Consider the following 15,768-nt stretch of genomic DNA (forward strand, 5'->3'; position numbering starts at 1 on the left):
GAAGATCCTTAAGAAAAGGACAACTGAAAACATGGAACCGAGCCATTCTGCACTAGGACACTCAGAAGAGAAAGAAGAAAGTAAGGCTCTAATTTCCCACATGTGAACAGGACTTAGATGAGCCTGAAAAGACAGGACGACAGTCTCCTAGTCAGCCTGCCCCCACTCCTCCTCCATCCAATCCACACAGCAAGAGAGAGACATCAAAACACAATTCTGTAACATCCTGCTGCTTAGAGCCCAGCAAAGACTCCCCAGCATCGACAGGATCGGCCCTGAGGTCCTGACGTGGCTCATGTGCCAGAGATCTTGTCTAGCTCTTCCTGCCTCACGCGGTGCCCTAGCATGTGACATCCATGTCTTTTCTCCTCGTTTCTGTGTCTTCCCTCCCACTTCACTCTCAGTCTCCTCTGCACCTCCTCTTACGCTTCAACTCTAAATTTTGGGATGTTCTACCTGCTCCCACAGCCTCCATTGTCCGCTATCAACCACATGGTCTAGTCCATCCCATGGCTTCGCATTTCATGCATATAAAGATGGCGTTCAAGTTTTCATCTCTAGTCTTTATTCTACGTTCCATATTCCTCATTCAACTTCCATCTCATATCTCAATCCCCACCACCTCCAAAATCCCAACATCTTCCTCTTCCAGTCATTCCCATTTGCAGTAAATGATACCAGTAGCTTCCCAGCTGCTCAAGCCAAACTTCTAGGAGACACACTCATTCCTCCTTCTCTAACCCCCCCTCTGTGTTACACCATGAAGGTATATTATTTCACTTACCTCTGAACTATCTTTATAATTTCAAGTCTATCACACAGGAGGGACACATGAAAGTTTGTTTCCTGACTTGAATTATTTCTCTTCCTTCTTCTAAACAGTTAAAATCATCCATAATATCATCACTCTATATGTGACTGTGTATGTGCGTTGTGTGTGTGTGTGGGTGGGTGGGTGTGTGTGTGCACGTGTGTGTGTGTGTAGTCCTAAATTCAGCTCTAACCTCACACTCCAGCATCCTAAAGTTACAACCCTGGAAGTGACAGCATGAATTATTTAAGGAAAGTCTGATTCTAACACGGCACATCATAAAACAGACTGTGAGTACTCCTGAAGACAGTAATAAATAGGACTGTCACTGTCTCACCGCACCAACATACCACCAAGAGTCCAATCATGAGCTGACCAACTGGACCAGATAATACGGACTCTCTTACAATACTGAAATCATATGATATTTCTAAATAGTCACATAATATTACCTAATTGAAACATCTCAACAATGAATCATGGAACACTACATCAAAAACTAATGACGTAATATATGGTGATTAACATGACATAATAAAATAAAATTATAAAAAAAAAAATCTCCAGTACAGTACAAATAAACTGATAATTTTACTTTGCAATCCTCACCTCTGGTTTCTGTTCTTGTAGCTTACTATACTGTAAATTTGCATCGCCGATCTCCTCCACAGACTGGGGCATAACTGTTAAAACTTCCATAGCCTCAGTAACAAACGTATCAATTTCATGTAGGTGAGCTGAGTAAGTGACATTGAAACAGAATGTTATTATCACCAAAAATATTCCATTGCATCATTTTAAAATCAAAGAGTGTTAGAAGTCATCACTACATAGCATATATTAAATCTTAAATTTTTATTTGCTCATACAATGAAATTTTAAAATACAGAATAAGCAAAGAAATTTCTCGTCATGGATGTTTAGCTGCTTTACATTATACCTCAAAATTTTGAGGAAGTTAAAATGTACTCATTATTAGTAAATTTTGCTCAAAATTGGTAACTTTTCCAGTCTTTTAGATAATTTGTTAACACGTCTCAGTTTAATGGAAAAAGAAACAATGTGGGATTTTGGAAAACAGTAGTAATTTGAAAGAAGGACTACATTCTAGCAGAATTACCTACCTTTCTCAGTAACATATACAACAAACTGATACTTGCTCATATGGCAAATAGTAAAAATGCCTTCCATTTTTAGACCTCTTAAGAGTTGGATATGGACTTTCCTACTTTATTAAAATTATCATTTTAAGAACACTTCATTTCATAATACTTTCTAGGTTGGTTGATTTTAATCATCACTGGGATTTACATTTCTAATTATCAAAGTATATGCCTTTATGTATAAAATTAAATTAAAATAAAAATTAAAAGAGTGTCTTTACCCTGGATGGACTTCTTCAAAGAAAGAACAAGCGTATCAAATAACTTCTGGATGAGATCATCAATCACATTCTTCACAGGGTTACAATTAATATTTAAACAATCTACCTTGACCACACTGAAAAATGCCAATGGACATACTTTGACATGAAAAAGACTTATTAGAGGAAAAGAGTCTTGTTATAACGATTTTATCACACATTTCAAAATGTAAATCAGAAAGTATTATTGTGATCTTTAAGCACATTTAGATTTCATTTAGTAAAAATGCTTTCCCACATATTACGAAGTTTTCATTAAACAATCATTTTGTTATAATAATAGTTTTTTAGAGTCTCACATGAATATATTTAAATAGTTACAAGCCCTTTATTTGTCACAGTGTGTAATGTACTTATTTGAATATAACATGAATTCACTATTCTGCAAATACAAACAATAATGATAAGGGAAAGAAAACAAAAACAGAAGGGAATATAGATTATTAAGGCACTAAGACAATAAAACAGTAAGATACCATTTAATACCGATCAAATTAACAAAAATGTAATGAATTGTTAATTCATATCTTCAATTGTGTGGGGAAACAGAACTCTCAGAACTGCTGGTCAGAGTATAAAACCATGCACTTTTGTGAGGAGCAATTTACCCATATATCAAGTAATTTTAAAATAGGCATATTCTTTGTCTTATTAACTTCACCTTTAGAATTTATCCTAAGGAAATTTCCAGAGCATATTCCAAGATTTATACACAAGTATCTTCTTCAAAGCATCAATTATAATAGTGAAAAATGAGAAACAAGTTAAATACAAAAATGGCTAGATTATTATATATCCATACAATTAAAAATCAAGTTTTTTGAGGACTAGGTAATAACAAGACAAAATACTGAAAATTAGTGTTAAATAACAAGATACAGTCAAACCCAAATTTTTTATGTACTAATATATCTAAAACATCAAATATTCAGAGCAATTTCTATATTTTAAAAAATTTATAAAGCAAATGTACTGTTTTAATGACTGGGAAAAAAAGAAGGCTAACTGCACGGTATCCTTCATGCAAACTGTAATGTTCTACGTAAAGAGAAGGTGAACCAGACTTGTTCATCTGAGGAAATTTCATATTTATCTTAAACTATGCAAAGTTAAGAGAAGGATGGAAATTATGTCACAAAGATTACTTAGAAAGCTACTCATCCTTTTTGAAGCACAGAGCCAGGTGACACTTCAGACAGCAAATTACATGAGCTAAATACTCACTTCTATTATAAAAACATAATTTTCCCTTAAAGCTTTATTTATTCTCTATCACCCACTAACTGCAAAGGTTTAAACTCCAGGTCTTCACCAGCAAAACAGAAGAGCCAATTTGCTTAATACATGAAATTGTATATAATTATTGAAACTGTGACACATAAAATGTCAAGATTTCTAATACCTGATAAGAAGAGATGATTTTAATAAACCTGAGAAATTAATTATATCATAGTTTGCTAATGAATTAACATCAAGTGGTCTGAGTGCAGCAGAGTTGTACTCACAGACTACGGAATCCCATGGACAGACTGAATTCACCTTTCACTTGAAAATATTGGTAACATGAAAATGAGGGTCCCTTCAGCCATAGACAGGATGGCATGGCCCTAGACAGCCTAACCCAAAACCATATCCTTCCTACTGCATCCGAAATACAACATGAGAATATCACTTTTCTAATCTCATAGCATATTTCTAAGAAGTCCCCATGAAATACTATCTGTGTGTGTGTAAATGTGTATTTGAGCTTACATGAACTCATGTTAATTTATTAGCAAGAAATAGCAAACTGGAAAAAAGGAATGCAGGACAGGCATTCTTTTTGTTTTATTTAGCTTTGGCGGGCAGACTAGGAAAGCTGTCTACACTGAAGGACAGACAAATTGTACTGACAACAGCAGAGGTCTGTGAGCAGGCAAACAAAATGAGCAAGCCTGGATTCAGAGTACCCGACAGAGAAGAGAAACCTCAAACACAAACATTACAAACCAATATTAATAGCATATCATTATCTAAATCATCTCAGCTCAAACTCGCAAGTCATTTGTCCCTTCTCTAGTCCTCATCCCTCATCTTCCCCAAAGATAAGACCTCATAATACCTCAAGGTATTTGACAATATTTCATACTATTTCCTCCTCCCCATTTTGAGTACCAACAACTTACTTCAATTAATTATTGCGGTCTTCTGGGTGATGACAGACTAACCTCTCGTCCTCCATGATCTATTTCTTCCACCATACAACTCCCAAGTTCCAGATTAACATCCCTAACGTACAGGTACGGACACAGTTCTGTCTAGAAATCTTCAATAGCTAACCACTCTAACATGAAGAAAATCCAAATTCCCTATCTTAGCATGGAAAACTCTCCCAAATCTGTTCCTTAATTACCCCTTTCCAGGAACATCCCCTCTAGTTCCTAATAAAACATTTATTCATCAAATTCTCAATAAACCAAATTCTTATTTTCAGCATATAAATCCCTCTCCTGGAAATCTCTGCTTGAACCTTCAATTCTCATTTCTAGCTGTCAAAATTCTAGTTCAAGGGGCGCCTGGGTGGCTCAGTTGGTTAAGCAGCTGCCTTCGGCTCAGGTCATGATCCCGGGGTCCTGGGATCGAGCCCCGCATTGGGCTACTTGCTCTGCGGGAAGCCTGCTTCTCCCTCTCCCACTCCCCCTGCTTGCGTTCCCTTTTTTTTTTTTTAAAGATTTTATTTATTTATTTGACAGAGAGAAAGATAGCGAGAGCAGGAACACAAGCAGGGGGAGAGGGAGAGGGAGAAGTAGGCTTCCCGCTGAGCAGGGAGTCTGATACAGGGCTCGATCCCAGGACCCTGGGATCATGACCTGAGCCAAAGGCAGACGCTTAACGACTGAGCCACCCAGTCGCCTTGTGTTCCCTCTCTTGCTGTGTCTCTCTCTGTCAGATAAATAAATAAAATCTTAAAAAAAAAAGAAATTCTAGTTCAAGGATTTCTATCTTAAGGAAACTTTCCCTAATTTTGCCCCCAACTGGATGGGATGTCATCATCCTGTACATCTCCACAGTCTTCAGTTCAATCTCTAAAATGGATTGAACAGGGGCGCCTGGGTGGCTCAGTCGTTAAGCGTCTGCCATCGGCTCAGGTCATGGTCCCAGGGTCCTGGGATCGAGCCCCGCATCAGGCTCCCCGCTCCGCAGGAAGCCTGCTTCTCCCTCTCCCTCTCCCCCTGCTTGTGTTCCCTGTCTCGCTGTCTCTGTCAAATAAATAAAATCTTTTAAAAAAATGAAAAAATAAAATGGATTGAACAGATTATTCCACCTGGTATTAATAATAACATTAATAGTAACTAACATTAACTGAGAACTTCATCTGTACAAAATATTTTGTATGCAAATTACTCACTGAATTCTCAAAACCTTTTAGGATAAATACTACAGTTGTAACTATGTTAAAGCTGAGGACACTGAGGTTCACAGGCTCTCAATGGCTGTCCAGCTCCTGGAGCTGGTACGAGCCATCTCACTCCAGAGCCCACTCCCTTAACCCCCATGTGGACGTACTCAGTCATGTCTCCGTGCACTACCAGAGAGTAAGCAACTTGAGGTTCTCGGTCTAGCGTATAAAGCAACTTTATATTCCCACAGGACAAGGTTTGCATATTACAAATGCTCACCAAATATTTAATAAAAGAATGAGCAAATGAATTAGTAAAAGTGGTATTATCCTTTATAGGTACTATACGCACAATTAAACAGGCCTCTCATAGAGCTTACTGCAGAGAGTGGTTCCAGGAATGTGAATTTCAGACAGTGATGGGGGAGCTACCTTCTTGAGCACCTGGGTAGGACGTGCCCCGCAGACGGCCTCCTGCACAGTTAAGGGCAACACCCAGATGCAGCACCGTGCTGGGGGACTGCCAGGGCGTTCCGAAAGGAAGCAGAGCAACACCAAACCAGAGTCAGATGTGGGAGCTACATGCCAAGTCTGCGTACAAGCCTCTCCCCCAGTCTACTCTATCCAGCTAGGTCCCAGCCAGCAGAACCTCTAGAGAAAACTTTCTTTAGTCTCAGCAACATCCTACTCTGATGATACTCAAGTGTCATAGCTGAGCTTTAAAGGAGGTAAGAAGGTGACCAGACTTCGACACCACCAAGGGAGGAGTACCCTTCCCATCTCGTAGCGGAAACTGTTACGGTACATAAATACAACTCTAACTTCCAATACCTTGGAAGTCGCTCTACTTCTTTCCCTTTTATTTTCAGTGCTTTAAAATTTCTCTCCCAATCATGGACAGTAGAAAGATGCTTTTCCACTAGAGCTTCCATATCAACTTGCCCAATTACAATCCATTCCTATTTAAAGAATGAAAAATATTATTAGTAAAGAAACTGTACTAACATATTAACATTTAAAAGCTTAAGGTCCAACTATTAACACTGATAAAAAGGGACAAATGTAAGGTATTCATGTAAATTTCAACTTAAGTATGCAAATAAAGCCATTACTGCAGAGCCTAAAGAATGAACAGAGGAAAAAAACTATTTAATATAAAAAAGTACTGGGATCATAAAGCTTTTCTTAAGAGATCGCAAAAAACCTTTTTTTAAGATTCTCTTCTCAAATTTGATGTATACACAGACTCACTTTGGCAAAGCCAACACTCCAAATCTGAAAGTATCCAGATCCAGTCAATTCTAGAAACCTAAACTATAGAAGAAGCATCACAAAGGCAGTTAAGAAACTGGTTGAATTCTCAGTCATCCGTCTCGGGAGCAACACAAACGGTGAATGAGCAAGGAATGCAGCTGGGGAGTATCTCTGGAGGGCTGGTAGGATTCACTCAAACAAAAGTCAAAAGTTACATCATCTTAATGACATTGCTTCACTCGAAGCATTGCTCTCGATCCAAAGCATGAAGAAAAGGATATATTTTCCTAAGAGGAATTAAAATTGACATGACAGAATCCTGTCCCATTCCATGTTGATGCAACACCTAGTTTCTCAATTTTCAAATAGTCAAAGACAAAAAAAATCTTAGTATAACTTTTTTCTCATCTGTGGTATAAATGTAGGTTGTATAAGAATCCTCAACTCTGACTCTCTGCCTTGCCATATTTTTATATTATGACACACAAGATAAAGTGTAGATTGTACATTTAATACTTATTCAATCAACCAGATAAAATGTTATAATAACAGAAAATTACATGTTCCATACCTTATGTTGTTGTAAAACAGCTGATAATCTCCTAAATAGATCTTCAGCTTTGCTGAAAATAGTCAAAAATCCACTTGCATTTCTATCAATCATAACAGAAAAAATAGACTCATCGCCAGCCTCACCCACTCCCTTAAACTGATTGGGAATGCCGATGAACCTCTTCATTTCTCTGTAATATTTAGCCCGGATTTCTTCAAACGGAGGCCTGAACTGTAACCGTCCCTGTCTAAAAACAAGTAAATAACTTTGAAGTAGAGGTATCAGAACACCGCAGACCGCGAATGAACCCGCGCCTCGCCCTTACTTGTAGGTCAGGTCCACGCGGATCTCGGGCAGGTGCTCGCTGAGGGCCTCCAGGCCCACCTGGTACTGATGCTCCAGGGCTTTGTACAGCTGGCGGTTCCAGTGCTGCCTCCACGCAACCATGTCACTCGCCCGGAACCCCTGACACGGTTTAGCCACAGCTTTTACTTAAAAACCAGGTAGTAGAAGGCAGTTTCCATTTAAAGTTTATATCACAAAATAAAATTATAAGCAAAAACCAAACCAAACCCCTCATTCTCAACGTCTTCCAGCACGCAACTCCGTGGCTGCTACGCGTGGTGCGGCAGTTCACGTAGTCAGACGTGGACGTCTCTAGGCTCCTCAATACTACACTAAAGCTCCGCAAAACTGGACACATCGACTTAATGCCAAATGGATTTTACATGGGGACTGTATTTTATGATGCTAAAAAAAATACAGTAACAGAAGCTGGTTTATTTTATGAACTTCTTGGTCCTCTTTCTAAAATTCCCATCAAGTACAGCTCTTCTCTTCCCTTTCCACTTCCTAAATACTCCATTGCACATTTTTAAGAAAATGACAAACTTAAAATATGAGGATGCTCAGGACAGTTTACACACTCTTTTGCCTCCATATAACCATAAATATCTTGATTCTAATACTTTGATTTTTGTTTTTTCTTCAAGATCTGAGAACTGAGAAATGCATGTACTTATGCGGGACATCAAACTCATACTCAGCTAGGATCCCCACTACCACCCACCACGCAGCGGGCTCTGTGCTAACCACTCTCATACACATCATCTCATATCAAGATGTGCATAGAACTGAAATTTTACCCAAAAAAAGGGAAACATACTGAAAGAGCTATTTCAATTATTAGGCTTCTGCCTAAACTCAGCTTTGTGTTCTATGGACATGTCACAATCACCTAAAAGCAAACTAAGGAATGATAAAATTTAAGCACCAAGTCAGAGAAAATACAGAGTCTGAACTGAGAAATTTGACATTTCATAAGACAAATGGAAACTTCTTTCTTATCTATTGCCAATTTGTGGTCTTTGCATGTAATTCAGTAGAATTCTAAATTAGGAATTCATTAAAGATTTTTCATCAATTTACAGATTCACATTCTGAAAAGGTGATACTCGAAGTGTAGACACCAAGTAAAGCATACTTCACCTGAGCTTCTACACTGGCTAAGCCAGTTCTCAATTCTTGTAATCCATCTTTCCAACGCTGTTGCTGCCGAAGCAGATCAATATTCATAAGAACTACCACCTGTCAAAAATTAAAGCATAATAGTCTCATAGTATCCCTGGAAGAAGAGTAACTTTTCAATGGAAAAACCTGACAGACAGCACCTTAACCAAGTGATCAAATTAGCTCAACCTATAATAAGACACACGAAGACCTGACCGGTGCCCTGACAAAGACAAACAGCAACACCGTAAGGTTTCTGTCAAAACTGCATCACCTCAATCTGATGAGCAAACATGGAGAGGCAGTCCACAAACAACTACCAATATCAAGGTCATGAAACAAAGGAAAGCCTGAGGAGGAGGGGCCTGCAGAGCGTCTGGGACTCAATGCAAGGCAGGATCCTGAAAAGGACATGGGCGAAGAAGCTGGAAAATTCAAAGCCGTCTTTCCCAGTTTTGGTAAACGCACTACGGTGATACAAGTTGCTAACAACAGAGGAGTCAAAGGGTAAGTGTGAACTCCGTACTATTTCTGCAACTTTAAATCTGTTAGGTAATTAGACTTCCAAATAAAAAGTATTTAAGATCATATCCCAATTATCACTTAAATAATACTAGTCATAGCCTATGCAACACTATAAATAAAACATACCTTCTCACAAAACGTAGTGTGCCATTTTCTCAGTTTTCTATTTTCGGTGGCAAGTCGCTGAGCAGCATTTTGGAGTTTTTGGATGTAGCCTTCTAATTCTTTAGGATTATCCCAAGTAATCTGTGACTTTCCCCCACTTCCTGCTTTTGAATTCTAAGGTACAACAAACATCATTTAGCATTTAAATGCATTTCTCATTTCCTAAAGACTCCACAGACATCTTAAGTCCAGTTATCCCTAACACTGATCTGCAATAAAAAAGCATATAGTAATTTTTCCTTTTTATAAATGGTAAGGCAGTCTAGCAAAATTGAATAGCCCCATCCTTTCCAAGTTGTCCTCTTAGAGTGAAACAACCCTAGATGACACCACACACACACACAGAAGGAGCCGAAGGAGACAGACAACCTGGAGGCCTGGGGAACTGAGCAAACACAGCCGCACGCTTCCTTACTGTCTCCCAAATACGCAGGACGGGCCAGGGGACCAGCCTCCACCCGGGAGCTACCTCCAGGAATGAACACACACGCAGCTACAGAAGAAGCCTGCTCCCTCTAGCCAATGGACTAGGAAAACAGTGGCCTAACAAAAGAGAACCTTCTTAGCAAACCCGCCCTACTGTGGCCAAACATGGATAGAAAAACCACCGCTCTGCAGAGAGCCAACCTTCCATCCATCGCTTGTCCAAAGGAGGCCGTGCTCCAAGTCCCCCGCCAAGGTAACACTGGTGGGGCTGAAGAGCCAGCGGGGCCTCACCGCCCCCCACCCCCATCTGCTGCAACAGAGCCGCGAGCCAGCCCCGTGCTTCCTCGCAGCCATATTAACAGGGCTCAGGAAGGAACTGAGGGGTGACGGCACTGCGAGCTGCCGGCGAGGCCAGAGGGCACACTGAGCTCCTGCTCCCCTCGCCAGAGGCAGCGCAAGGCCATGCTTCAGCATCATCGGCGTGGTACCTGCAAGGCCCAGCAGCACACCGAGCACACACTCACCCAGTCCTCACGCTACAGTTCACTTTTTCAGAGAGAAACAATGCGCTACACAGAAGGGACCACCAACCCAACCCGCAGGGAATCCCCAGCTAAGACCACGAAGCCAGGAACACATGGAACCACATTCTTCAAGTGTTGAAGGACCTGCCAACCATGAATTTTGTACCTGGTGAAACATCCTTCAGGAAAGAGGGCGAATAAAAACATTCTCAGAAAAGGAAAACCAGGAGAATTTGTCTCCAGCAAACGTGCTCTTAAAGCCTGGCCAAAGGCAGTCCTCTCAGAAGAACTTCAAAAAGCAAAGGAAAACACAGGGATGAGGAAAATGAAGTATCCTTCTTCTCGTGAATTTCTTAAATCCTATTCGATGAAGTGAGTGTAGAAGATACTACATGTGAGTGTAGAGGATACTACACACTTAGGACAAATACATAAGAACTAGGCCGGGATGCAGGAGACCCTCACTCAATAGGTGAAAAATGAATGAAACTAACAAGGATAACAAATCCAACAGAATCCTCTGTGGATCAGCTGAAAAAGCATCTGCCTAGTAATTACCACACACGACTTCCTGCTGTATTACCAGACATTGTGAAATTAGTTAAACTAGAGGCCCTGCTCTCCAATGCAGTGAGTGGCCAGGGGACCAGGAAGAACCTCCATATTCTTTGTCCTTCTTAGTTTCTATCTACTCTTCAGTCTCATTTAACAGATGCTAAATGCGATTATTTACTTCTCACAACCCAATCTCTCATAGAAGTATCGACAGATGCCACCTCGTATATACTGATTGAGAAGAAAGAGTTCCAAAAGTACACAATTAAACACTACCTATTAGGTGGAAAATAATAAAATCTTACCCCACTTCCACAAGTGCACTTGTAAATATGCCCAGAAAAAAAGTTTAAGGGTATGTACCAGACTATTAACAATGGCCATCCCTTGGTGGTACAATTTTAAAACAATTTTTTTTTTTTTTTTGTCAATGTTTTTTTTTTTACTTTCCATTATAAACTCGTATTGAGCTTTGGCAATAAAAAACATGTTTTTAATAAAATTTATGAGTTATGTGCCTTGTCAGAAACGTTCAGCCTGAGACCTGGTGTGCAGAAGAGTCAGCAGAGCAGGTCTACATGCTATCCCTCCAAAGGCCTGCTACCAACACAGACCCTTAGCTGGCACCTGACCCCCGCACCTAGGAGCCCCCCCGCTGCCCACGTTTACGACTGGCTCGCTGCACCGAAACAACATGGTTTACACTCAACACTGGATCCCCTCCTGGGAACCTGGAATTTTAGTACATGTTAGGCAGAAGACGCCTCCGTGTCTAGCTCCCAGTAAACGCCTGGGCACCGAGTCGCTAATGGTCTTCCCAGTAAGACACCATTTCACACTTATTACGGCTTGTTGCTGGGGGGGTTGGGGGAGGGGTGGTGAAGAATGCCCTGTGTGACTCCACTGGGAGGGACTCTTGAGAGCTTGCATCTGGTTTCCCCAGGACCTCACCCTCATTTACCTTTCCCTGTGCTGACTCTGCTCTGCATCCTCTTGCTGTAACAGATCATAATAAATCAGCTGTGGGGACAACTATACCCTGAGTCCTATCAGTCCTCCTAGAAAATCACAGAACCTGGGGGTAGTCTTGAGGAAGATCACAACTAGCAATCCACTTTAAAAAGAACAAGAAGAAAAGGGTATATTCCTCTTCTACTTATTTTTTAAAAATTTTATGTTTGTTAAGACAAAAAATGTAGATTTCAAAAAGCCACCAGTCACATAGTAACAGTTTAAAAACTACTGTAGGTTTTTCTAATGCCAAATGGGTTAGATACGGCCACACAGATAAAAAAATAAATAAATACCAAATTATAAAATCAGATGATGGAAAAGCACTCAAGACTCTGGTATATAAGGACCTCACACTTCAGCAAATAAGTAAATATAATAGCACAACTGTATACTATAAATATGAAATCAAATGATCAAACTCAGCACCTTAATATGTGAAACACTAACCATTTAAATCTACAGTTGGAAAAATGTTACTTGTTAAGAGTGAAGGAAGTCACTGGGAAACAAAACAAAGCCTTAGATCAATGTTAAGTGGAAGGGTATACTAAAAAACTAAAAAAAGAAATACCTCACATGTAAATTCTAATTCTAACAACACAAAAAGTCCATTTACCTTAATTATCTGTTCAAATGCTAATGCGGACTGTAGCATCATTGGTCTCTGACTCTGAATCATTTGTTGATCAATAGAATTGTAAAAATGTGCCACCTACAAAGTAGAAGTCCAATTAGCAATAATCAATAATAAATAACACACTTAATTTTTCATTTGTTTGCATTTTTAATTGAGTGGAAATATTAACTCTTCTCATGCTAAGATTTAACAAAAAATGTTTTTCATCTCTAATATAGCATTATGCATGTATTAATATACGCAGTCAACAATTATGTGTTGAGTTTCTGTAATTTGCCAAATCATGTCCTGGGGGCTGATTAAACAAAGACCATAAAACCCAGTCCCTGCAATCAAGAAGTTCACAATATCAAGGGAAATACAGAGGAAACCAGTAAAGCATGCTAAAAACGGAACCCTTCGTTCTTACAACTCTCCAAACCTGCTCCTTCCTTTCTCAGTACATAACACGTAATTTATTCATTTCTCAGACCAAAAAAACTTTGAGTTGTCTTCACTTTTCTTTCACATCCCACATCCATAATGTCTACTGACTACACTCTTAAATACATACTAAACCCAGCCATGTCGCCCGCCTCCATGGGTCCCACACAGTCCAAGCAGCCTCGTCTCTTGACAAGACCAGTGTGTTTCCAGTCATGGCTTCCTACTGTCCTCTCAAAGCATTCAAAGAAGCCCGAACGGTCCTTCCTTAAACAGAAATCATACCATACCTCTGCCCACTCAAAAACTTCCAATGACTCCCCAGTGGATTTAAGAATAAAATCCAAAATCCCAAAACTCTTACCTAAAATCTCCCAATGGCTTCCCAATATAATCAGGAATAAAATCCAAATCCAAGACCCACGGCCCTCCCCCAGCACCAGCATCTTACATCAACTGGCGTCAGCCCCAGCACAAACCCTCAGTGCACGGCAGCCAGGCTGGCCTCCCTGCTGCGTCTCTAGGCCACCGAGGGAGTCTTGCCTCAGGAACTCGGCACGGAATCTGTTCCCTCCACACACACGTCTTCCCCCAGACGCCTGTGTGGTTCTGCTGCCAATCTGTCGCTCCTCTTCTCAGTGTTATAGCCTTCACCAAGGCCTACCCTGACCACTCTGTATCTTCCTCTGTTTTCTTTTTCTTCAAAGCACTCATCACTACCTAAAACTACCGACCTGTGTGTTTGCGATCTCCCAAATTAGAAGGACAGCTTCAGGAACAGTGTCTAGCAGGTAGAAGGCACCCAGTATTACTTGGATTAATCAGTAAATCAAAAAACAGAAGTACCTACATGGTACAGTCATGAACAAAAGAGGCCACTGTCAACTCTGTTAGGGGAAAAGGAGAAGTTCAGGGAAGTGGATCAAGTGGACACCACGGCGTGAGTCTAAAGAGTTTAAAAAGACTGTCTTTTAATCTTTGTATCCCTAGCACCTCACAAAATTCTTAGCCCAGAGTATGTGCTTAAAATATATGTCCTCACTGGAGCGCCTGGGTGTCTCAGTCAGTTTAGCATCCCATTCTTGATTTCAGCTCAAGTCATGGTCTCAGGGTTGTGAGATCGAGCTCCGCACCAGGCTCACGGGCTGGGTGTGGAGCCTACTTAAGATCCTCCCTCTCCCTCTCCCTCTCCCTCTGGGAGGGGCATCTCTCTCTCTCTTAGGGGGAAAAAAAAAAAATGCCTAACTGATTTTATAGAGAGTCCTCTTCTTTCCACTAGTACAAAAGAAAATCTCTTTATTTGGTAGAGAATATCCACGGTACTATTCTGTACCACAGTAGCAGTCCAAGAAAAAGCCTAATCAAGAAAACTAGAAGCAGAAGAATACATACTCTTCCAGCAATCTGGTCGTACTACTATCTAACCAGCTCCTACTTCACCTCCCTATGCCAGCTACCCACCTGCTCGTAAGTAAAGGTTTACGTAAATAGATTTCCCCGGGGAAAGACAAAACTATATGACCATTCCTTCACCATTTGAGTTCCTATTGCGTTACACTAAGTACACAGGATACAAAAGTGAGCAAGCCTCTCTGCTTTTAAGGATGCAGTCCCTCTATGTGAAATGCTCACCCATCCTACCCCTTGTGCTCCTGAGACAACATATGTCTACTCTTCCAGTCTCACACCAAACAGCATTCCTCTGTAAAGATTTATCTGATACTCCCTCTACCCTCACCCAGCAAATAACTGAAAATTCCCACCTCTATGCTTTCATTAGCACTTCCAAAAATCTCTAATAAAATACTCATAATAAATTAAATATTTTATCAATTTTTCAAATATGTCACCAGTATATAAACTGTAATGGAATAAATATGGGCTTTGGAGTCAGGTTTGGTATTCCTATATAGATTTGCAAAGTAAATTTTGTAATGTAGTCATTTAGCAAACCATAATTTCCAAAGACTTGTGCTATTCTGTTAGCCTAAAAAACTCAAATTTAGAAAACGAACCCCTTAAAATATTGTAATGTAATGAACTCAGAACAGTCATATATTCAAAAATATAATGTCATACTTGTTTAAGAATAATTGCTTGCTTGCAGAATTTCTGTGCAATGTTTGCAACTTGCTGTATTTTGGCAGGAATAACAAAGCCAAGCGCAGAGAGCTGACGAACTTCTCTCAGAAGAATCACCAACCTATCTGAATAATGCACTCTTAATGATCCGTCGTTAGGATCCAATTCCATAATTCGACTATTAGCCTCAATACTACAAAATAAAATAAATAACTTTTTAAAATTCATGTTCTCACTTTTGACAGATGAAAAGCGAAACAGTTTTTACAACTTTTCTGTAAGTATAAAATTAACTCAAAGTAAAAAAAATTTTAATTATAGTTTTCAAGCAATCTTATTTTCACAAAGTATCTCACAATTCAGATCTTGGTAATAAACTGCAATATCCAAAATACACCATCACATTAATATTTCAACCAAGCAGTTTTTGAAATCAGTAAAATCAATCTCTTAGCCTTCCACTCAGACTCAAAACTGGCATCATATTC

General features: G+C 39.8%; 1 protein-coding gene across 6 annotated transcripts in view; it reads right to left on the reverse strand.

The window, feature by feature from the left end:
* DYNC2H1 (dynein cytoplasmic 2 heavy chain 1) overlaps window positions 1-15,768 on the reverse strand; it is a 310,954-nt gene that overhangs the window by 279,027 nt on the left and 16,159 nt on the right. For all 6 annotated transcript variants that reach the window (XM_078059076.1, XM_078059074.1, XM_078059073.1 and 3 more), the window contains exons 12-20: window positions 15,278-15,473; window positions 12,755-12,850; window positions 9,581-9,733; window positions 8,909-9,007; window positions 7,746-7,885; window positions 7,439-7,667; window positions 6,445-6,572; window positions 2,196-2,311; window positions 1,421-1,548 (exon numbers count right to left, since the gene is read on the reverse strand). In XM_078059076.1, the coding sequence (XP_077915202.1) occupies window positions 1,421-1,548; window positions 2,196-2,311; window positions 6,445-6,572; window positions 7,439-7,667; window positions 7,746-7,885; window positions 8,909-9,007; window positions 9,581-9,733; window positions 12,755-12,850; window positions 15,278-15,473 (1,285 nt within the window). The remainder of the gene's footprint in view (window positions 1-1,420; window positions 1,549-2,195; window positions 2,312-6,444; window positions 6,573-7,438; window positions 7,668-7,745; window positions 7,886-8,908; window positions 9,008-9,580; window positions 9,734-12,754; window positions 12,851-15,277; window positions 15,474-15,768) is intronic.

Source organism: Halichoerus grypus, chromosome 11 (assembly GCF_964656455.1).
Source record: "Halichoerus grypus chromosome 11, mHalGry1.hap1.1, whole genome shotgun sequence".
Taxonomy (NCBI): Eukaryota; Metazoa; Chordata; class Mammalia; order Carnivora; family Phocidae; genus Halichoerus; species Halichoerus grypus.